Below are 25,163 nucleotides of genomic sequence, written 5' to 3'. Positions count from 1 at the left end.
GTAAAACTGCATGTTATCTCATGGTGTGTGCCCTTTCTCTCAAGCCAGTGAGTGCATGCTTCCAATAGCAGAGACTATGGTCCATACTGGAGGGGCACAGGACATTTCCTCTCAAATATGCTTCAATCTTTTGAGTGTGTCCACAATCAGGAAGGAAAAAAATAATTTCATATTACCATAGTTGTGTAGTAGTGAAGTCTTCACTTGAAGATGTAGAGATGGATGGTCAATATGAAGCCCTCTTTGTTATCTTTCTTTCATTAAATAATAATGAGTTGGTGTACAAAAATGGTGTGCTGCATACAAATTTCTGCCACATGGATGGTGTAAGCTGGACCTGATCTGAGTCTACAGGATTGTTATTTGAATCCTCATAGGTTACCACCAGCACAGCTAATTCTCTCAGGTACTGGATACATTTCTCCACAGTTTTCCCCTTGCTTGACCACACTACTAAAACATACTTGTGAGAATTAATACCTTTCTCTTACACTTGATCGGAGTTGCTCCAGAGGCTACAAGTTTCTGTCCACTTCCCAATCCCTTTGTCAATGCTCACATCCCAGGACAGGGATCCCAGTTGTGTGGCTTCACTACCAGGATTAGGCACCACAACCTTGTGAACAGACCAAGCAACACTGTGACCAGTGGCTCCACACATAGTAAAACTAATGCTTAGATCAAATTTGCTTCCAACACTCTGTGGCCACATCTGTTGTTATCTCAACTCTTTGAGTCCCACAGTGGGTGCCAAACTAGGTTGTTTTGGTTTAGGAATGGTATTCTTCAATTTAGTGCTCCCACCAAAAAACTCCAAACCATGTTCCGCTCACTCCTCCCTTCCCCTTTCCCTCCCCCTCCTCCTTCAGTGGGCTAGAGAGGACAATTGGAGGCACAAAAGATAAAGATTAGCAATTGAAATAACAATAATCTACTGGAAATAGCAATAAGATAAGAAAGTTCAATAGAGAGGAAGTGATTCAGATGCAAATGCTCACCAAACACCACCCCAACCGATAAAAGAGCCCTTCCTCCATCCCTGGAAAATAAAGTTCAATGGAATAGAATAACCCCCACTTTTTAGCCATGCCACCTCCAGGCTACTGCAAAAATTAACTCTGTCCTGGCTAGAACTAGGACATCAATTTGTGAGAAGTGTGTGTGCTTTTCATCTAATGTCAAGTAGGGATGTACTCATTGATCTAATACTGAGTAACTTCAAGGAATACACATCTATGCTTCATGTTAAGCTTAATGGTTTTCCTGAAGAGGAAATTAACACTGCATCTGAATTTGGAATTATAACACGGTATTTATATGTGGCTTCCTCTTAAAGTATTATTACTCTTCTTACAAAACTAAAGTAGAATTTGTTGGCTGGAATTAAAATACTTTTTAAATATATAAAATAGTTTTATCTTCATTACCTGTGTTAAAAAAAATCAAAACTCGGAGGTTTTGTGGTCTCACATCTTAATGTGAGGTAATCTTAATTCCTTCACAAGTCTTTGTCAGTCATGTATTATAACACATCTAGTATAACTTTGAGCTAGAAAAGCATAAATATGCACAGATTTTCCCCTAAAATTCATGTTAAAATCATCCTACTTGCATGAGCCTCCTGTGTGGCAAGACAGAATCAGTTGCACATATGAGCTATATTATCTCCTTCCACCCAGTAAAATGATTCTTGGTTTAAAAAACAAACTAAAATATTAATTTCAAAGCAAATTTTTGCAATATCCTTGTAAAAAACCCAAATTTCTGCCGTGCCTTAAAAAACAAATATTATTTTATTAAATTGTCAGAACTTTGAAAAGATTGTCATTTTTTCCCTTTTGCATTTAGATTTACTATAGAACATGAAGTTATTGGACTTTGCAGGGAAAATAAGCACTTATGTGCTAGCAATGCCTCAGTTAGTAATTCATACTGGAGAAAAGTATCCTATACACTCCTTAAGTGATCTGTTTGCTTTCATTTTTTATTTTCTTTTTTTTTTATTAATTCTTTAGATGCTTTTTATTACTCACTTGAGAACCTTATAACACAGAGTTCAATGATTTGTCTAGATTTGTGGGTCTGTCAGCAGGTGGTCCACTATGAACTTTAATTTTGATCAGTTCACTTCTTTTAAAGTAAGAGCAAAGTAAGCCTTTTTCACATCCATCACAACAATGTAAGTAGAGTTCCATAAACTACAGCTACACAAACATGGTTTGATGGTTCTGGAGCTAAGTAGAGTGACATATATTCCATATTTTCCTAATTTGAAAGACATGTTAGCTTCCCAAATTAGAATTTCTGCTATGTAGATAATGTTTATATCTATAGGGAATGTATCAGACACTAGCTTCCTAAGAGGCACAATAGCCAGTGCTAATGGTTCTAGAGGAGAAAACTTCATACGATTTAGGAGGTTCTTAAAAACATCAGAGAAAAGGAACATACCTGTGTTAATATTTTCCTACTTCCTTACCCAATCCTACACACTCCCTCTCAACTGCAGAAAAGAAAATAACTCCCCTAGCTTTACCTGTCTGAAGAACTCCTCTAGCAGACACATGGTCCAGCGATGATGGAGATCCCAGGCCTTGGCTGGATGACTGATATCTGCTGTATGTAGTAACAGTGATAAGGCTTTCGGCTTGTCAATTCTGAAAACCCAAAGGATCAAAAAAAAAATTAATTGTCTGCTCTTGCAAGGAAGATGACCAAAAAATCTTACTTACAAGAAAATAAGGTCATTAGAATCTTGGACCAGGATGTTTGTGAAGTGGCTTGTCTGATCATAAAATCAGACAACTCTGAATGACTGTCTTATTTCTCCAACATACCTGCTTCGTCTTTTAAAAGAGATACTAAGAAATGCAAAAAAAAAAATTGCTCAGCCTTGCTCAGCAACTTTCCAGGCTTGCTTGTCTGCACTAGCAGTCTTGAAGAGCTGCTCTGTTCCCCATTTCATTGGTGCTGTATTTTTTGCAGCTTAGAAGAAAAGATAGTCCCTTTCATCCCATTGTAATGAACAGTGGGGATCTCTGGGGTTCTAACAAGTCTACAAAACAACTGATAGAAAAATTGTGTGAGTACAGAAGGGAATCCTGATTTCACAAAAAAAAAAAAAAAAAAATTGCTGGTGATGTCTTACAACCACAACCTAAGAGGCTAGCCCAAGAACCCAGTAAATAATGCTTTCTTGGTATGAGTGTTCTCATTTTTAAATTCTGCTTTTTGGCTATCCAAAATGGTTGAAAGAGCTGTAGCTTCTGAGGGGATCAGGTGGCTAGCCACACCCTGTTCTGATACAGGTGTAATTCTGATATAGGTATAATTCTGATACAGATACAATTCTGGGAGGCTCTGGACATAACTGTGTCCAGGGTGAAAAACTGACCATCACTCAGAGCAATTGAGAAGGAATTTTTTGGGGAAGAGCTGTAGATAAAATATTACAGCTTCCAGTGCCATACTGGGAAGAAGAAAAGGCTTCCCCCATACTGGTTTATCTGTTATTTTCCAGTCCTTGCCTCAGTGGATCTCAAGTTTTCATCTGTTCTCTGGTTATGAAGCAGGACCCTTCCAGGGGTGACAGCTGATACCATCTTCATGAGGATAAAATGCAAGTTATGTTCTGCAGGTCTTAAAACCTTAAGTCATATTAAGTTATAGAGGTCACTCTAATAAATCTTGTCCTTGATGTTATCCACCAGCGAAACGCCCAGTGAGGCTGCTCCCAACAATGGTGACATTTGAAAGCTTTGGGCCACCATCACAGAATATAGATATGCATATAGGCATGTCTCATCCCTCCCTAAGTGAATTAATTCAAAATTCAACTGCAGAAAGAAAATTGCTGCAGATTTCAAAGAAAGAGAGGGCCTCTGGAGAGGTGCTTTTGAAGTTAAACACATTGGCAAAGCACCAGCTGAAATGCAGCTCCCTCACTGCACTATGTTGTGAAGTGACTCACCCTTCTGGTTGCTGCAAAGCATTCTTCATAGCTTTGATTTGCTGGAAGTGACAGGACATATCAGTAGCCAACACCATCTCAATGACTAGAGCTCTAAATTCCCTTTTGGATAGCATCACAATGAGAGCAGCAAGGAAAGAGAAGCACAAAAGGCAGCATCAGACACGCTCCAGTTTCTTTTGTTATCTGCAAATTATTGACAGCAATGCCTTTGTATGTAACTCTTTATTCCTCTTTCAGGGATGGGGAAGAGGATGAAGGATTTTCTGCACAAACACAGAAATGGGAGGGATGCAAATGAAGCCAGATGGCTAATCCTTGGTAAGAGAAATATTAGATGTTTTCTAAAGAGCACATCGGTATAAGTACTCCTTTTTAAATTAAGCACAAACTTCTAAAATTGTTTTCTTTTCTAGGGCATTCTTACAAGGAAGGGGAAAGATTGTTTAAAGCCTCAGAATCGGATAATTTGATTCAACTGGTCAATACACATGTTTAAAGTTGACTTATATGGTGGAAAATCACCACATTAAAAAAATCACCTAGTATATATGATGCATATATGAAATAAAGACCTTTGAGAATCTGCCCTACTTCCCAGCTATTACTATTTCAAACTTTTCCTGTATGAGATTTTGTTAAGCAAACTTGCTGTCTTGTTTCTTTTTTCTGGAATAGAGTTGATTTTCTTCTTAGCTGACACAATGCTGTGTTTTGGGTTTAATATGAGAATAATGTTGATAACACACTCATGATTTTCATTGTTGATAAGCAGAACTTACTCCAAATACAGACTTTTGGGCTTCCCATATTCTGACAGTGAGCAAGTGCACAAGAAGCTGGGAGGGAATAGCCAGGACAGTTGATCCAAACTCGCCAAAGGCATACACTATGCCATAGAACATCATATGAACATACATATGCCATAGCCATATGCCCAATACATAAACTGGGGCCAGTGATCACTACTTGGTGAGAGACTAGGCATCAGTCAGCAGGTGGTGAGCAATAGTATTGTTCATCATTGTTTCTCTCAGATGTTATTTCCCTCTCTCTCATATTTTAATTACTCTTATTATAACTATCATCATCATCATCATTAGTAGTAGTACTACGACACTAATTTAGACACCAGTTGAAATCTCTCTGAAAATGATATGGATGTCCTAAACAGTTTAAAATACCAGAATATTCTGATCTAGCACACAGTACAAATTTATTTTCTTTTTCTCTCAGTTAAGGTCTCTACAGATTAAGAGAGGAAGAACAGCTCAAGTTTGGCATACCAGCTCAAGATTTGGAAGATGCAGAAATGGGCCAGCATTAATTTAATAACCTTCTCCTTTTTATGAATGTCTCATGAAGTCTATTTTGATGATTTCTCTCTTGCCTATAATAGCTGTGCTCAAATTTCAGCCCCAGGCCACTATTGTGTGCATATCCAAAACTGCTGTACTTACCTAGTCCAATGGATGGCACATAATCATGTTTCACCACCAGAGTTCTGCAACATTGATGGTATCAGACAGCCTTGGTCTTCACCCCCTACAACCATGTCCTCCTCCCAACTCATAAGTACAATCAGTTGCATAGTTAACAGCATTCCAACTAATCATATGATGGATGAAAAGTAACTAATGTTTTTTCTTTTTTTTTTTTCCTTTTTTTTTGCCAGTCCTGGTCAGTTCCTAGCAGCACAAGCATCTCTGTCAATACAACCAAGAGAGAAAAACCTGAATGCATAGCAATATACTTTTACAAGAATTTGGTGAGATAATGCAATGGGAACAATTGATGCTAGGAAACAACAGACTTTTCACTACATCCTCTGGACTACAACTCCATCATACTGCTCTGCATGGGCTACTTTGTGTGTAGCTTATTGCAGGAGGAATACAAAAGCAAAAAACACGGTTCAGGCAAATGAGTCAGTGATTGCAGTGCAAGAATGTACATATGCTTACAAGCACACAGATACTACTTTCCCTTTCATAAATGTAAATCTGGAATATGCACATCCTCTGACCTCTGCACATATTTCAGATCATCATTTTCTCTGAAACAGATGAAAAATACTTTAGACATGGCAAAAAAAAAAAAAAGGATTTCACTATTGAAAAGTTCTTATTTGTCACTTCAAACAACAGGCATCACAGCAGCATTCAACTTTGAACTCCAGAGCTCCTCTGGCTTTAAAGTCTTTAACCTCACAGCCAGTAGGGAGCAGGCCATGCTGTCAACTATCTTTTTACACCTTGGTTCCTAATCAACAGCTTTGTTTGGTTTCTTCCCTGATGGTGCCATGGGGTTGACTGCCAGGCATACAGCACAGCTTACAGGAATCCATGCTTGCAGCAAACCATGAAACATACTAAACTGACAGGCTTGGCGCACCTCAAGGAATTAATTATCAAGTTTGCTCTGAATATAAATGAAAATATTAGGGGGTTTTTGTATACTTTGGTTTGGTTTGGTTTAGGGGGGTTATTTTCGGGTTTAGAGATTTCTTTTCCTTTTTAGCCTGCTATATTCTCTCCTCTTAGAGTAAAAGATGCCCAAATCACTCCAACTCTTACTTGTGTATTTTCATGTCCTTCCAGTTTTCTCTTTTTTTAACACTTGCCTTGCTCTATTTTGCCCTGAGACAGTGTCTTGGTTTGCAATATGTAACCAAAAATGTGTATTCTACTCCCATCTGTTGAAACTGGTTGGGGAGGTGTTTTCTTTATCTCTTGTATAACCCATTCCTCATAACTCCAGGGGAAAGGAGGCAGGTGTCTTCTGTTAATGGGCCAGCTGTTAAAACCAGGTGGAGCAATGTTCCTTATGTCTTCCACAACCCATCCTCGCACCAGGGAGATATCTTCTGTTAATGGGCCATTAAGGCTCACCACATGACTGATACAATTACATCATCTCATTCTGAGATGCTCTACCCAGTGGGAGGAGCCAACCATTCCTACCTAGATAAAAACTGGGAGTCCTAAACACCAAGGCAGCCTGTTTTCTATCGGATTCCAGAGGAAGACTGGACCCATCTCACCACCACTGGATGCTTTCTACAGGATCATCTCTACTCCAACAGAACCACATCTGTTACTCCAGGAAGATTTATTTGGACTGCTTCCAACACCCTGTCCAACAGGGTGTCAGGTTGTATCTCTGACTCTGTCAGGGTTTCCTAGGATTTTTATTTGTTTGCTTGCCTGTTTTTTTTTTTTTTGTACTACTACATTTGTATTTTTAATATTCCTAGTAAAAAACTATTATTCCTATTCCCATATCTTTGTCTGAAAGATCCTAATTTCAAAATTGCAAGAATTGGGAGGGAGGGGGTTTACATTCTCCGTTCCAAGGGAAGCTCCAACTTTCCCTATCAGGTACCCGTTTTTCCAAACTAAGACAGACAGAAAAAAAAAACCCCATTCAGCCCTGGTGCATCACAGGCTAGAATGAAATATCAGTCATTCATTCACATGTGCTCTTTTTCAGATCAGGAATACAAACCAAGATTGCTTTGTTTATACACTCTGTGATATCAGTTTATAGAAAAATAATATCAGAGGTAAAAAAGAACATTTCAGATGTGTATTCGTTGTTGTTTGCCTGTCCTGGTCTGGGCTCCTGTTTCAGAAGGCTTACTAATTGTCACTGTGGAGTCAGAGCCAGGAACGCAGCATTAACACACTTGAGTTCATGCAGTGACCACACTTTTATTGTCCAGCAGCTCCTTTTACAGGGCTTTAACATTTCCCACACTTACAGACATGATTGATCAAGGGCTTCAACTCCACCTAGCTCACTGGCCAATGACAGGGGTGCATCCATGCTTCAAAGCAGTTGGCTGAGGTCCTCTGTCTGGGTTTGAATCCGACCTATTTTTATCGTGTCCAAGAACTGGTTTACCTCAAGCTAGGCTGGTCGAGCTGGTATCTGTTAAGCTAAGTCATCTGGGCAGATTTAGTCCAGCTATATCCGTCACAATTAATAATCTCACCCAACCTGTTTGGGCAACAGGAGGGGATGATATTTCCTAGCTTTTCACCTCCTCCTACCTCTTCAGGTCCAGCACAACACTTTTTGAGATTGTTGAATTCCCTCTGCATGCTAAGACATCATATTCTTGTTGCTAATTCTGCTTTGTCTCATACATAGCAGTCTACAACATTTTTAGAATCAGGGCTGAGATTTCCAGGGAGGTTTCCCAGAGATCTGTCCCAGGGGTGGAAAATCCTGAGTGGCATGGAACGTGGGAGGATATAAGCCAGATTTTGAAGAAATGGTCTAGTTCAATGGTTTGAAAATTTCCCACTGAACAAATAGAGAACCCAGCAAAGGTAACAGAATATTTGAAGGAAAATTACAGTGGCAGTTCCAAAGAGGGGCAACTTATTGCACTGTGCTGGGACATGAATGTTTATTCCAAGTTGTTCATTACTGCACAGCAGCACCTACAGCTGGAAGGGAAGGGAAACAAATCAGCAGACACCCTGGTCACCCAGGCTACCGTTAAACCAGAAGGGCAGCCTAAGCCAGTAGTAGTCACTCGCATCCAGAGAAGGAAATACATGACCAAATGCATTCATCTGATGGATGATGGTGGGGAGGAAGAACCCTCACAGACAGCAGAGGAATCAGAGCTGGAAATAATCATCAAATTCCTATCCTTAGAAAATTCATGCAATCTGCAGAATGACCTCACCTGATGAACAGACGAGTTTATATTGAGCTGCCTGATCCAAGTCTAGGACAGTGCAGGTGATGCTGCAATTTTGTATGGTACTGAAGCAAGGCACTTGGGATTTCTGTTTGTGATGTGGGTATCAACCAGGGAATTGCAAGGAGGCCCAAACTCTCAGCCTCTGCATGTGACTCTTAGCAATTGTGGAGAGATACCATTGCCAGGAACACCTCCAGCTGCATCAAGGCCCTTGGAAAACCACCAAGCAAGAAATCCACAGCTTGAAAGAACTGGCTGTGATCGAGATAATTTTCTCAAATAATGAAGAATACAAAAGAATCCCAGATCTTGTACATCATTAATGTGGTTGAAACTTGCACAGCCTGGGACACAAGCGTATTCCCACTTCCTAGTGATGCTGCAATGGAATGAGGAAAATGAGACGCTGAGTACTATGACAAGAAGGCTACAGACATGTGAAGACACTGTCCACATCCCAACCTGAGGCTGTCAGCCTTGAAAAGAGACGTGACCAAGTGTATGTGGAAATTGGAAGAGAGGATTGAAGAGAGCTATCAGAGATCCATCAGAAAGCCATCAAAAACTCAGAAAGGAGCTTAGGGTGGGTCTTTTCCACATTTTACCAATACAGACCAGAATCCCTGCTATTTGAAGCAGGAATCCCACAGCTAGGGAGAGGGAGTACACTCCATGAGGCAAGCTATGGTTCTTCCTCTGTGAAGACATGAGAAGATGGGATGGAAAACCCACTTCCATCTTAGCAGCACGGGTACATAAACTAAAAGAAGAAACTGCTAACAAAGGAAACTTGGCAAGAATGAATTTAGCTCCAGTTTCCTCTGAGTGTGTTCCTGGGCAGAACAGAAGTGAAGATAACATGTCTGATCCCCTTGAAGGGACCTCCAGAATGTATGCCCAGGGAGTGAAAGATAGCCAGAACTACAGGGGCTCTCCCTCTAGCCTGATAGAGCCATGGGAAAATCATCTCTATTGGATTGTCTGGATCCAATATCCCGACGCATCAGAACCACAAAAATACAAAGCTTTGACTGACACTGGCACACAATCTATTCTGATGCCACCATGACATTGTGGGGACAAAACCTGTTTCTGTTGCTGGGATGACAGGGGGTTTCAGCAGTTTACTCTGTTGGAAGCTGAGGTGACCTTGATTGGGAAGGAATGGAAAAAACAACCTATTTTGACTGGTCCAGAGGCTCTTTGTATTCTTGGTTTAGATTATCTTAGGAGTGGTTATTTCAAAGACCCAAAAGGACTTTGTTGGGCTTTTGGATAGCTGCTGTGGAGACAGAAGACATTAAATAATTGAATACCTTGCCTAGTCTTTCAGAGGACCCTGCTGTAGTAGGACACCTGAGGCCTGAAGACCAGCAAGGTACTAATTGCTACCAAAACAATGCACCATTGACAATACTGCACTGACTGAGACTCTGTGACTCCCATCTGTAAGATGATCCATTAACTGGAGATCCAGGGAGTGGTCAGCAAGACTTGCTCACCCTTCAATAACCCCATTTATCCTGTACATTAGTTTAAAAAAGAGTGGAGACTGACAATAGAATAATCATGGCCTGACTGAAGTCACACCACCACTGAGTCCTGCTGTGACAGACATTGTGGAACTTCAGTATGAACTGGGGTCCAAGGCAAAAGAGGAGTGTCACCACTGACATTGATAATGCGTTTTTCTCCATTTCTTTAGCAGCAGGCCAGTCTGCTTTCACTTGGAGGGGCATTCCCTACACCTGGATCCAATGGCCCCAGGGGTGAAAGCACAGCCCCACCATTTGCCATGGAAAAGGGTGAGGCTCCAGAACATCTACAGTACATTGATGAGACGATCCTATAGGGTAAAATGGCACAGGAATTTTTTGAGAAAAGGGGAAAAATCATCTCAGGTCTCCTCAAAGTGGGTTTTACCATCAAACAAAGTAAGGGCAAGGAAATTCAGTTGCTAGGAGTGAAGTGGCAAGACAGACATCAACAAATTCCAGAAGAGGTGATTAGCAACATAGCTACTATGTCCCCACTGACCAGCAAGAAGGAAACACAGGCTTTCCTAGGCACCATGGGTTTTGGGGGATGAAAATCCCAGAGTACAGCCAAATTGTAAGCAGTCTCTACCTTGTGACACAGAAGAAATTTCATGTGGGTCCTTGAACAACAGCAATACTTTGAACAGATCAAACAAGAGATTGTCCATGCAGCAGCCCTTGGGTCAGTCAGGATGGGACAGGATGAGAAGAGTGTACTCTACACTGCAGCCAGGAAGAATGGTCCTTCCTGGAGCCTCTAGCAGAAGATACCAGGAGAAACTCAAGGATGAGCTTTGGGTTCAGGTATACAAAGAATATGAGGCTAACGGGAAACGGGATCTTATCAGCTTATAAAGGGGTTTGAGCCATGTTAGAAGTGATTACTACTGAAGCACTGGTCATTCTCACACACTGACTACCAGTGCAGGGCTGGATGTACAAAGCTCGACTCTTAGGTACATGTCCATGAGTCCAATAGGATGAATTTTATAAGTTCAAGTGCTGACTCCTGCATTTTGGCCACAATAACCCCCTGCAATGTTATAGGCTGGGGATGGTGTGGCTGGACAGTGCCCAGGCAGAAAGGGACCTGGGGGTACTGGTGACAGCAGCTGAACGTGAGCCAGCAGTGTGTCCATGTGGCCAAGAAGGGCAACGGCATCCTGGCCTGTATCAGGAATAGTGAGGCCAGTAGGAGCAGGGAGGTCATTCTTGGGCTGTACTTGGCACTGGTGAGGCCACACCTTGAGTGTTGTGTCCAGTTCAGGGCCCCTTAATTTAGGAAGGACGTTGAGACGCTTGAGTGCATCCAGAGGAGGACAACAAGGCTGGTGAGGGGCTTGGAACACAAGCCCTGTGAGGAACGGCTGAGGGAGCTGGTGTTGTTTAGCCTGGAGAAAAGGAGACTCAGGGGTGACCTTATCACTCTACAGCTTCCTGAAAGGTGGTTGTAGTCACGTGGGGGTTGGTCTCTTTCTCCAGGCAGCAACTGACAGAACAAGAGGACACAGCCTCAAGCTGCGCCAAGGGAAATATAGGTTGGATGTTAGGAAAAGGTTTTTCACAGAAAGAATAATAAAGTACTGTAATGGTCTTTCTGGGGAGGTGGTGGAGTCACCATCCCTGGATGTGTTTAAAAAAAGACTGGAAGTGGCACTCAGTGCCATAGTCTAGTTGAGGTGTTAGGGTATGTATTCTATTATTCCTCTATGTCAGTCCATGCAGTTTGTCTTACCATCCCTTTAAGACCCAGGGATCAGAAGTGGAACCAAAACCAGTTTTGGGTTCAAGGAGACTGGAGGTGCCAGGGTCCCTTTAAGAATGGGGGAACACTCAGGGATATCTTTCTCGTTTCTCTATGGGCTGCCAAGAGAGTTTCCTAGGGCATACTCTCTGGGCCAGGGCAGAGAGAAGCAGAAGTATTCTTTAGTTTCTCTCTGAATTCTGTGAGAAATTGGCTGGTGCAGGTCTCAGAGAAACTGCATTTGTCAGTCCTAGACTGTTTTGGAAGAAATGTCTGAACACTTTTTTTGGCCACAGTTGTCAGGAGCAATCCCTGTTCCTAGAGCTGGCAGGGGACTTTTGTTTGGGACCTTTGTTTTCACTACAGCCACTCAGGACAGTCATGCTGTGAAAACTGGTCGTCCCCTCTTCCTCCATGAGTTACAGCTGCTACTCCAGATCCAGTTGCCACTGTTGACAGCGTGTCACTGCTAGGAGAGACCGTGTCAGGTGGCATAGACTAAATGGTTCAGCAACATTTGACTGGTTTTGAACAGGAATAGTTGTCCAAGTTCTCCAGGTTTCCTTTGTTTTATCCTTGCTCCCTCTTGGTTGTTGTTTGGGGGATAAGGGAGTTTTGTAATCATGGAGGTTCAGTTGTTCTGTTGGGTTTTTTCCTCTGTTCTCTCTATCACATGGCTAGGAGAACGGGTCTTCTTCGCCACCTCATCTTTGTCCCCTGCCTGATACAGTCTTCTAAAAAAGTCTCCATATTGGGGGAGGGGCTTCTCTGCCATCTTGTTTTCTTTGTTCTTGGGGAGTACATAGGATTCAGGATCTTTGTACCCAGGGGTTATTACTGTTATCTTGGTTGTGGCTGTTTTTTTTTTTTTTTAGCAAACTTATTTTTTTACTTATGTCTTCTTGCATTCGTTTTTGTTGGTGACAGGGGAGTGGTTAAACTGAAAAGGAAGGTAGCTTGTTTCCTAAGCTCCACTCCATAAATTGTCTCTAACCAAAACACTTCTCAGGGAAACGCATCCAGTTCTGGCTTCAGAGTTGAAAGCAACATCTGTGTGGCAATCAAGGAACTGCAGAAATGCAGATCATAGCCACAAAATATTGTTCCCAACTGTGAGCAACTCTACAGTTGTTGAAACTTGCCTAAAAGACATAGCAAGAGCTGCACTACACCTTGTTAGCTTGCACTTTTCTCTTCTATGCTCCATCACACTGTACACACTGGTGGCATCCTTTTTTTCAGGCTTCTCACTGAGCTGAGATAATTCAAAGGATAATTCCACTTCTCGAAGTAAACAAAAGCCATGATCTAAGGATGCTGATCTCCATCAATCTTTACAGCAAACCAGCTAAGCTGACTTACATGAAACCCACAGACAATGAAGTCTGTTACCAGTGACAAGAATTTATAAAAGTCTTAAACAGGAAAACTTACTGCAAAGTTACAATAGTTACATCTCCTGAACTGATCTAGGTGACTAATTTCGTTCAGTCAAAGTCCCAGCGCTTTATTATAACAGAAATTAATAGGAAAACACAACATTATAAGAAATATCATCACCGGCTGATTCTTGCTGGAGGTATAAAACTCAGAATATGCATGTGCCCATCCGGAGTGCATAGAAGCAAAATTTTATAATAAAATTTTACATGATCCATGAACCATACACACACTATTACTTATGGGAAAAAAGCATATGAAAAAAGTCAGTAAAAAAACTCGTGGTCTCTCACTGCAATGTTGAAATGAATAACAGTGATTGACAAGGAGAGTTCAGAATTATTTGAGGGACAAAACACCGAGGTTTACTGAGAAAGTCGATATTGAATTCAAAGTAACTTCCTGAAGTTGTACTGCTATATAAGGCTAAATAAGTAAATATTTTCCAGGTATCCTTTTATTCAGCCTTTATTCAACCTCTTTATTTTATTTATTATTTTTGTTTTATACTTGAAAGTAAAGGTTTCAATAAACTGCATGGAACTTACTAACAATAAAATACTGTGACAAAAAAGACATCTATAACATTATATTGGAAAACATATGTTCACTTTGCAGTTTAGTTTCTTAGCTCACTGTGATTTATTTTTGTTACAGTTTTTTGTTTGATAAGTTGCACAAATGGGATTCAAAAACTGGAGCAACTAAATTAATTTTCAAATATTTAATAAGCACCAGAGAAAAAAATATGTATTTCTCTGTGGAGGAAAAAAAAGTTGTTTAAGCACTAGTAAGCACTCAACTCTTTTTTTCTTGACTGTAACCCAAAAGTTCTCTTCCATTCTCATCTGCTTTCCTTATACAACCTGTGGCCATTTATCTTTCAACTGTGAAATGTGTCTCAAATTTTCTATGTATCTTTCCTAAAAATACATTTCCTAATTAGATGACAGAATACCAAAAAGTTATAAAATCCACATAGACATCTAGGATTGCAGATCATCAGACCTTCTTTTCCTAGTAATGTGAACAAAGAAGTCAGAGCTCAGCTCAGAAAGGAACTCAAGAATTTATATTCCAAAAAACATCACTCCGGCCTTTTGCAGAGGGAGATTTATCACTCTACAAAAGTGAAGTTTAATTTGGGCACATTTTATTAGTTGCCCAAAGCATCCTTCAATATTGAGTGTCCTCCTTTTGAGTCCTAGAATGGGGAAACTCTGGGCTTCTTGGGTTTTATTTGTCAACACTTCAGATTTTGCTTAAGTCAGTTGATGTTTGCATTGCTTCCCAAATGTCTGCCTATGGGATTTTGTAGTGGGAGTCAATAGCAAAAGCTCATAGAAATCACAATGTTTTGGAATTAGAGCACTTCCAGATAATGCCCTTTATTCTGCAGCACTGCTGCTTGATCAGCAGCTATAAAATCATACTTGAGAGAGAACAAATAAGCAATTCAAACCACAGAATATTTTTGCTCAGGCACTTACAGCACTTTTAAAGGGATGGGTTAATCTTTGAAACTTCGGTTCTAAGCACATTGCATCAACAGAACACACATACTGGCACTACAGAATCAATAAGAAATATCTGAAACTGGCTTTAATTCAATCAAACTTTTAACAGTTTAAAGCTCAAACACAGACCATTTACCTAAAGTCAGTATCTATGCAATGAAACATATTCAATTAGCTGCTCCACTAAAAACAGTGGCTGGTCCTTCTAGACAGTGGCTCTAAGGCTGATGTTTCTATTCACTTAATTCCTTATGTTTCCTCACCAACATTAAACAAAGCATTAATTTGCTGCCAATATTTGACAAGGAATTTCCATCTGTACCTAAAATAGATTTTTGCCATCTCAGTGGAGGTACTTTCTTGCCACCTTCTTGCTGCCCACCATGACACTATTCTATATATTGGCACATAGAATTTTCAGGACACTCCTCCACAACACTCCTTTAGACTGAAATCAGCACTGTAAGTTCCTAGTGTTTGGCTATAGGATCACATCACTGTTGACAAGTTAAAATAAATAGGAAACTCAGGCTAAACAGATTAGTAAGCAGAGCCTTCACTGACCATCTTGGTAGAAGTCAGCCCCAGAGACAGGTTTATTTCCCCACATTTATATATAAACTTGATTAAACAACTGTTCAGCACTATGTTACATTTAAGAATATGTAGAAGGCACTGTGTGTGTCACATAGGAATTCACAAGTTGACTCCTTTCCCATGAAAAAAAACATGGGGCTGGATCCTTCCTGTCTAGCACACTAGACTATTTTTAAATTATCACCCCTTGAAATTCACAGAACTCAGTAAAAGCAGGAAACTGTCATCACTTCGAACTGTCTGCTATCAGAAAGGTAATCATGGGCTCATTTTGGCATATAAATTATGTATTTCATGAGGCTCATTTTAAATTACAGCTTCTTAAACCTCCCAAGCATATGTAGTAGATCCATGCCCCCTGGACTGGATTATGTTTTGCATTAAGTCCCATTTATAATTTCCAGGCAGGAAGTGTTAAAGTAAATAAAGGTTATATTTATGCTTTAGGACAAAGCAACAGCAGGCTAGCTCTGCACTCAATTACATGTATACAAAGAGTGTCTCTGTGATAATTAAATGGGAGTCAATTTGTACACTACAACCCATTGTCACAAAGTCTAGTCTCACTATCAGAAGTGAAAATTGAAAGCAGGAATAAACAAGACACACTTTTTAAAGTTCTTTATCTTGTAGCATAGAAAGACTAATATGTAATATACAATAATGCATATTGCTATTCAAACAAGGCAATACCAGTGCATGATGATGCTGCAATGTTCCTAGGCAGCCACCATGGTCATTATTACCTCCAATCATCCTTTGAGAGATTAGATAAAATATTCATCTCTTCATCATCTTGCAAAAGACGATACGCTGCACTAACATGATGATTTTCAAGCACAGACCGGTCATTGTATAGAATGGCTGAGTCTGACCTAGCATTTAAAAGAAAACATAGGAAAGGTTGTTTCTCTTCAGTCTAATGACGTTTTCCTTTGATCAGCTACAGCAATTAAGTCTATGGAACAGATATGAGCATTTTAAGAGTACTTGTAATACTTGGTTAATTGCTGTTACTCAGTAAAAGAAATCTAATGAACACTGCAAAATCTATTTCACTAGATAAGACTCACTTAACTGCCTTGTTACATACTTGAAAATAAGTGCTGAAAGCTGTAAGAGATATGTAAACTTGGATTAAAACCATGAGTCTTTTTTCTAGTACTTATATATGTCTCTCTGATATTAAAATCTGACTGCAGACAAGTAAGCAATTGCAAGATGTGACCCAATACTGTTTCTCCAGAACAGCAATCTGGCTGTAAGCAAGATACAACTCAACTGATTCCTGACATCTGTGTCCTAGACTATGCTGTCTGGAGAAGAAATTTTAAGTGGGACAGAGTAAGACCAAAGGTATTCATGCCTGACTTTATGCCCCAGAGCAGAGATCTGTAATTGATGAATGGGTAAACTGGTTTGAAGACAAAGAAGTTAACAGCAACAGAGGGTGAATATGTTTTGTTACAGTCCTTACTCAGATCTGCTTCACAGAGAGCAGTGTGTATTTTTATCCTCTGACACTTCACACTGTCTGATGTTCAATGTTAGAAAAATTAAATTACCACTATCCTTCCTTGAATATTTTTATAAGTATTTGGAAAGTACAGCAGATTCCTAAATCCTGTATGCATGAAGTTGTGAGAAGTGTGGCTTCACCCAGAATAGAGACAGAGACTTCTTTCTTCATTCCCAGTCTTTACTCTGCATATGTGTGCTTTATACTGGAAACCATTATTGATGCATAGTATGGTTCAGCCAACACACTACAGGCATCTATTTTAATTACAGACATGTAATCTAAAAAATTAAAATGCATCTTAGCACTGCCCAAGTGCGCAGTGTCAGCTGAGGACATTTAGACATTTTGGCATTACTACCAGTACACTCCTATTGTCAAAATAACACACACACATTAGATGCCCAATTATCATTGAAACTAGAGACTTCATAATCTTTGCACACTTCTGGATTTTGCTATCTTCATCTAATTTTCCTCTTTCCCACCAACCCAAAAGTTTTATAAAATACACCAGTCCAGTCTAGTTCGTGATCAGTTAATTACTCTCTAGCAATTTATGATGCTTTAAAAGAGTATTTCCCTGATTAGGTAGTGCTAAGCATATCCCCTTGCTGCAGGAAAACCTGTCTACCTACCTTGGTTTTCCACTCAAGTAGAAACAGTATGTGTAGTGTGCACATTCACTGATGAATGCAATAAACACGGTTGAATGGCCGATTTATGCCAATAATGTTTGAATCTTCAAATTCAACAAGGAGAAAAAACCGTAAAATTACAATATTTCCTTCAAAACTTTATCTTCATCAAAATACATCACTCTGTACAACCATTTGTCTTTGAAAACTTTACATGGAAATATTTTTGGAACTTCCTTTTTCCTGGTTATTAATATGAAACAATGTTCAGGAATTTAAAATACATGCATTCCATTGTGAATGTTTGAACAAGAGAAAATTAAATGCAACAAGAGAAAGTGAACTTTCCTCCTTTAATACTTGAAAGCAGACATTCCCGCACTTTTCTAAGATGGCTGTGCAGTTATTCTCCAAAGGTTTCGCCCTCTATTTCCTGACCCTTCATCATGATTTGCAGTGGCCTCACCGTGTCTGGATGTGAAAATTGTTGGTGGTTCCAGTGTGTTCATAGTCATGTATGGCAGCTGCAAAAATCACAGCGAAGATCTCCAGCTCTGTCAGCCAGTGCTGAAAAGAGATTACAGTACAATCAGATAAGCTGTCATTTTCTCAGGCTTTTGTCTTCTAAGGTAAATTATCTATCCTCTGTTGACGGTCAGTGTTGCATGTCATTACCCTTCCCCTGCAGTCTGCCAGCTGCTTTAAAGCAAACTTCTCTGGTTGATATATAAAAGCCAAATCAGTGTTCATCATGGACCTTCATCTAAATAAATGGAACTTCAACAAAATTATTTCAGGACCTAAAAAGGTTTAAGGCAGAGCAAGGGGAAATGTGTCCTTCTGAAAGAGCAATGTTTGAAGAAGAGCAACAAGGAAAACTCAAGAAAATCAAGGTTCATCAAGGGAATTTTGATTATATACATGCAGGTAAAACATACCACCAGGGTACATATTTTCAGATCAGTTTACTGAGTAGCAGAGACTCAAATATGGAAGAACGTCACTGTTTTCCAGAAAACTAAAAGTCTTTGTCAATCACTGAATCACAAGGAGAGCAAGGAAGATAGCCTCAAAAGATGTACATCTTGTTATTTATTGATCATTTTTAAAAACACTTGATAAAGCCCTGGAGATTGTGGGATTTGTCCTAATTCCCTAGTCAAAGCCTTATTTTACAATGTTTAAGTCACTTTTGCCTTAAAGTTATAAATTATTCAGATGGTTTAAATATTTTTTATCTGAATCAAAAAGAAATCATTTTATTGTCTGGTTTTCCACTGGTAGCCCACAAAGAGTGTTGTTAACATCAACCACTTTGGAGCCAAAGGTTTTAGATATTGTGAATGCTGTAAATATTTGTATGAAATGCTTAAATGCATTGCATTTAGAGAAAGCCTTTACCACAGTGATCGCCAAATACTTCTGTAACACCTCACTGTCAACCTGCAAACATTTTGATAGGCATTCATATACAAACTGCCTTTTAATTCAAAGCCCAGCAAAGGCAGTAAGGTTTCCAAAATCTATTCTAGACATATACTATAGCTCAGCTTAACCACCACTAGGTTGTTAAGCACGTGCAGGGAAGCATTTGTAACAGCGGGACTCTGCACACATCAACCTGTCTAGCTCCTTATCTGTGTTTCACAGTCATCTCTGCATAACCAGTGACGAATGGAGCAAGCCTTGGTATTAAACATCCCCTTACATTAAAGATGCAGTTTGAAAATACAGCCCAGAGATATTTAGCACAGTGCTATTGACCATAATCAAGGTAGTTCTTGGCTTTGGGTTGTGGTTTTTTTGTTTGTTTGTTTTGGGGTTTTTGTGTGTGTTTGTGGTTTGGTTTTTTGTTTTGTTTTGCTTGTTTTTTATTTGGTTTTTCTTGGGGTTTTTTGTTTGTTTGTTTTTGTCTGTGTGGTTTTTTGTTGGTTTGGGGTTTTGTTGTTGTTTTGTTTTGTTTTGTTTTGTTTTTTAATAGCAAGAGAGAAAGAATAGTGAGAAGTGCAAGAAACTATCAGAAACAGAAACTGTGCTGTTTTCTCATATCTACACTATTGATCCAGGACATGACTGGAGTGCACTGATGATGGAGAAGTCTGTTAAATTTTGTTTCCAGTTGTGACTTGTGAATAAGAAAAGATTTCCAAAGGTTTAAGAACATTAATTCAACTTTCAAGCAAGAACTTCTGGCAACTGCAATGGGGTAAAAAATGGAACTAGGATTTCCAGGCTACATGTCTAGATCTGGACTTTCATTGCTAACAGCGGTCTGCCATTTGCCAAAAGGAGAGACTGAAAATGATAGAAAAAAAATATCAGGGCACAAGTGCTCAGAAACAGCCAGAGCAAGCCTGTATTATGCATGCAGAACTCATTCAGGACACATTCAGCTAGTCCAACGCATCCACTTTAGACCTTCTGGACAGCATCTGACAATTCCCACACTAACAAGATCTCATTACTCAAGTCTTAAAACATTACTAAGGCAATGAGTCTTAGTGTTTGAGCTTTCCTACCTTGTCTCTTAAGGCACATACAGGAAAGTGCTGACTTGCATACCTTACCAAAGCATCACTTGTTGAACAATTTTGAGTAAGGTAGGTTTTTAAATAGGGTGTACTAGATCTTATTATTAGCAGTATCTTGTATTAGCAGTATTAAGTATCATAACAGCATTCCAGGAAGATCACCCAGAATAAAATGGAATTACAGCTGTTAATTGTTGGTAATAAATAAAGCAGTGTAAGTAGAACAAAGTCAAAATTGGCTTGTGAGTAACACAAGGTAAGTAACTAGAACCTCTTAGTCCCTTTTTTCCTGTCACAACCTTGCAAGAGAAAGCAAACAAGATGCCAAAGAGCCTGCAGAGAATGGATGCAATCTCCATCAAAGTGCAGACTTTACATTTCACTGCTTTGTGGTGGATTTCATCTTGGAAACAGAAAGCTAATTTTTAAAGTACAAAGCCAACAAGAACATCAGGAGTGTCACAAAAGACGAAAAGTGCAAGGAAATGTGAATGGGTTTGATTTCTAAAGGGCTGACAAAACCAATCCAGAATAAAAACATATCAAACCTTCTGCAATGGTAGGAGGTCTATAATGGTGGAGGGTAAAAGGCATGAAATACCAAGTACTGGCTACCAGAATGAAAAAAAAAAATGGGCAAGAAGCATGATTGCCTTTCAACAATATATAGTAAATGTGAAGCAATAGCTACTACGATGGCTCATTTGCATGTAAACAGAAGGATTGATGAATATAGAAAGAAGAAGGGAGAGGAAAGAGTAGTGTTTCCAAATCTAACAAAAGGGGAAAAAAAAGGCATTTCCAAGAAATTGCTACAATGTAAGTAATTAACTAGTTTCCTTCCCAAGAGTTTATTAACCTTTATTCCAAAATAGGTATTATTTTCAAAGCTTATGATGACCTGCTTATTAATCACAATAGGCTAGTGGAGATGATCTCACTTCCCTTTAGTACTAAAAGATGTGACAGAAGTCCTGCACTTTCACAGTTTTTCAGGTCTGCTGCAGGAAATAGTCTCCTGTAATTCTTGTCAGTATCAGAGAAAAAAGTCTTAAGCTTTACAATTTTCCCATCATAGTCTAGGTTAAAAAATAAATAATGGTATTTCCAAACAGTTATAAAAATTAATCAAAAACCAATACCAAAGAAAGTAATAATCAGAGCTGAACAACAGAGTTTAATAAAGGAAGGAATGAAATGTGCAAAAAGTGTCAGCTCTTGGAAGCTGCTCCTGCATATCATGCTTATAGGCCAATTCTCCACAAGATAAACATCAGATTAATTCCAAATTCTCTTTCAACATATTGTCTGTGAGTGAGACAAAAACTTTGTAGTTCATATGGTAAAGTATAACAAACTAAGGCCAAAGCATCATCCTGAGGGAAAAAAATAACAGGAAAACTGATTAAATTTTACAAAAGGAGAGGGAAAGAAGATTTAATTGAAAATAAAATATTAAAAAAAACAGAGGGATGGTGTCGATCTATATAGGTATAAGGTCTTAAAAAGCCAAGAACATTTTCTGGTTATAACAAAGGTGTTTATTATATAAATGAATCTGTCTCTAAGGCAAAGGGTTCAAAGAATGCGGTTTTATTAAAAGTTAGTAAGCTTAAATTCCCAGCAGGGCGTGAAGGCAGATTGGCAGAGAGTCCCAGAAACGGGGGCAGAGGCAAATTAACAAGGAGTCCCAACCACGGGGAAAAGGCAGATTACTGGCCCAGAGTTCCATTCTCAAGCAGAGTTCCCTGCAGCACAGGCCACGATGGCAGAGGCTACTGCTGCAGCAGCAGCAGCACCCCCAGCAGCACCCCCAGCAGCAACTCAAGTGATAACACTTGACAAAGTCCTGTCTGTAGCTCCCGGGCATCAGCTCCCTGGCAAAGCCTCATTCTCTCTTGTTGTACATGGCAGGATGGTGAATCGATCGATTGAAAATCGATGACTTGATACCATTGCCCCCGAAACATGGGCTTTTTATCCATAAACCATAAATGCATATTCATATCCCTATCTATGGGTTAGCCAATCCACTAAAGACACAATTCAAAAACATTTTTTCTACACCAAGCTAAACTCAATTTTGAAAGTACGTAAAACTATGAAAAATTATGAAGAATGGTATCAAACCTTACACAAAAGCTACGCATACAGCCTATCTACTAACATTAAAAGGTTCTATCATATAGCATATTTATTAACGCAAAAGGTTCTATCTCATTCACATAGAAGTTACGCCTGCTTTACCTAGTACTGTAAGCAATGTTCAGCCATGGTTTTGTTATGTCTAAAGCTAAGTTATCAGGCCTTAGGGCTCTAGACCCTGTGCTGGCTGACAAATTCTTAAGGCACTTAGAGTACACTTAAAACTAAAATCTAAACTTTTACTTCATATTTACGCGGCTTAATATATTTTAATTTCTCTAAAGGCTTTAATTCAACTCCTACATAATTTTCTCTCTCTGGGGAACCCAGGGAGGGATGATCTCTGACATCTCCCCCTCATTGTTGAGTCATATAGATTCCCTTGACAGCTTTGTTAATCATTTGTCGTGTGCATTGGAGCAAATAAGGCACCATGATTAGCACAACTATTATGATGACTAAAATATACAAGCCCATTTTTAGAAGTTGTTTCACTCATGATGTCAAATTCCATCCATCAAATAGACTATGTAACCAAGTCTCATCATTAACTGCGATTTTTGACACACCTTCCTTAAGTTGTTGTATGCTTTTGTGGATAGATTCTGAATGATCAGACAAATTCATACAAAACATTCCCTCAAAATCCTCGCATCCATGCCCATGTGCTCAAAAGAGAAGAAACCCATGGCAGCCCTGTTTTGCAATTTTGCATGTCTATTACTATTGACATCTGTCAACATATCACTCAATGCAAGAAAAATAGAATTGAACTCCTTAGTCAGCCAACACCCTAATCAATCTAATTGTTTCAATGCTACTGCTGAACTGAGTTGTGGTAAAAGAAGAGATGCTGCAATCCTTTTCCAAAACTCCAAGGTTCAAAATCATCTTTGCAGCCTGGTTCGTATTTCTTGATAACTCTTTTACTTTTATGTTTTATAGACATTTTTACACTGGATGTTAGCAGAATAGATTTTCCAATACTACATGGTACACTTTCAATGTGTGCCAGGATAGCAGGCCAAATTCTATCTCCACAAATAAAAAACATTCCCCATAGCAACTGTTGGAACAAAACTGTTCAGAGAGTTCATAAATAACAGGGAGTGTGACAAAGACAAATGAACCATGTAAAGACAAACTAGAAACATGTTTCTTACTTTTAAGACTAGAACAAACTTAAACTACATAGAATATTTAAATGTGAAACAACAATTTTTCCACATTACAAACAGCTGGTTAGCAAGAAAAATGAGGGTTTCTTTCCCTATTTTTGTGTATAATTTTTTTACAAGGGATATTCATCTTATTGGTGAAGAATTAAACCAATGGCCCTTACAAAATTGTGAACCCAAAATCTTGTGTTCCAGCATGTCCGAGTTGTTTACATAAATATTGTAGAAGTGATGAACTAAAAAACTATACACACTCCAGTAATGATAAGATCCTGATGTGAGCAAATCCTGGAAAGAGGAAAATGCCCCCTACATTTCTTTACTGTGTGTGAATACACTATGCATGTAAGAAGCTAGCCCTGCTGTGAGCAGGACATTAGGACTGCAGTGCAAGCATGTCCCTATGCTTACGAGCGTGTCCTTGTAGGAACATTCTAGTTCCTCTTTTCTAGATAGAAGTCTGGTATATGTACCTTCTCTGACCTCTTGATGGGGGTTGGGTGTCTTTCCTTTCTTTTCCATTTGTACCCTTTCCTTTCCTTTCCTTTCCTTTCCTTTCCTTTCCTTTCCTTTCCTTTCCTTTCCTTTCCTTTCCTTTCCTTTCCTTTCCTTTCCTTTCCTTTCCTTTCCTTTCCTTTCCTTTCCTTTCCTTTCCTTTCCTTTCCTTTCCTTTCCTTTCCTTTCCTTTCCTTTCCTTTCCTTTCCTTTCCTTTCCTTTCCTTTCCTTTTTACCTATGGAATTTTTTCCCATTGAGTTGCTAAGACACACTGATGGCTGGGTGTTTGAGATGGGGCGAGGTGGCCGGGCCTCAGGGAAGGAGGGTGTCTGGTGGCACTTCTCTGGTTTTTGGGAATTTCTCTAGGAGGGACAGAGATACCGCGAGAATAGAGGCAGGTAAAGGACTGGGGTTGAGACAGTTAGGGGTTCTCACTCACTCTCAGATTTCGGAGGACAGTCGAGCTGCCACTTGGGAAAAGGAATTTTGCTACCACTTGTATAACCCAGCTGGGAGCTGCCTTTCTTCTGCTGCTGGGCCCCGCACTGCACCCCCTTGCCCTGCCAGGATGCCCTGTAGTTCCAGCTATTGCCATGGAGTTTCTGAGACATCTCGTCCACCGCCCCAGGGATTTCTGCTCATCCTTGCCGTTCCAGCCTGCTGCTTCCAAGAGTCCTGCTAGGGCACCAGGATCGACAGCCCTAGGGGTTTGTAAAGCGAAGTCTCTCTTCCATCCCTCCCCGTCTTGTACAAAGCTGCGGTTACCATGTGCTCCCCGAGCCCGCGCCACAGTGCCCCCTGCAGCCGCATGGGGATCATCGCACCTGCCCTGCCGGGACCAGAACTGCACCAAAGGGGAAAGTGTCCGCAGTCAAGAAGGCTGTCATGAGGTTCCTGGTTCTGTTTGTTTTTAATGCCATAGTTATTGTTGTTTGTTTGCCTTGTTATACATAGTAGTAAAGAACTGTTACTCCTATCCTTGTATCTTTGTCTGAGAGCCCCGTAATTTAAAAATTATAATAAATTTGGTGGGAGGGGGGTTACATTCTCCATTCTAAGGGAGGCTCCTGCCCTCCCTAGCAGACACCTGTCTTTCAAACCAAGACATGTCTGCACAATATTTACACAT

General features: G+C 39.7%; 1 protein-coding gene across 4 annotated transcripts in view; it reads right to left on the bottom strand.

Annotated features, from left to right (window-relative positions):
• The window catches only part of PDE1C (phosphodiesterase 1C), a 234,929-nt gene that overhangs the window by 50,461 nt on the left and 159,305 nt on the right, over window positions 1-25,163 (bottom strand). For all 4 annotated transcript variants that reach the window (XM_066190506.1, XM_066190478.1, XM_066190488.1 and 1 more), the window contains exons 8-11: window positions 18,150-18,250; window positions 16,273-16,401; window positions 3,971-4,072; window positions 2,537-2,657 (exon numbers count right to left, since the gene is read on the bottom strand). In XM_066190506.1, coding sequence (XP_066046603.1) covers window positions 2,537-2,657; window positions 3,971-4,072; window positions 16,273-16,401; window positions 18,150-18,250 — 453 coding nt within the window. The remainder of the gene's footprint in view (window positions 1-2,536; window positions 2,658-3,970; window positions 4,073-16,272; window positions 16,402-18,149; window positions 18,251-25,163) is intronic.

Source organism: Chamaea fasciata, unplaced genomic scaffold, assembly GCF_029207755.1.
Source record: "Chamaea fasciata isolate MVZ Bird 193981 ecotype frontalis unplaced genomic scaffold, bChaFas1.0.hap1 SCAF_1, whole genome shotgun sequence".
Classification (NCBI taxonomy): Eukaryota; Metazoa; Chordata; class Aves; order Passeriformes; family Sylviidae; genus Chamaea; species Chamaea fasciata.
This window is presented reverse-complemented; position numbering and strand designations above follow the sequence as displayed.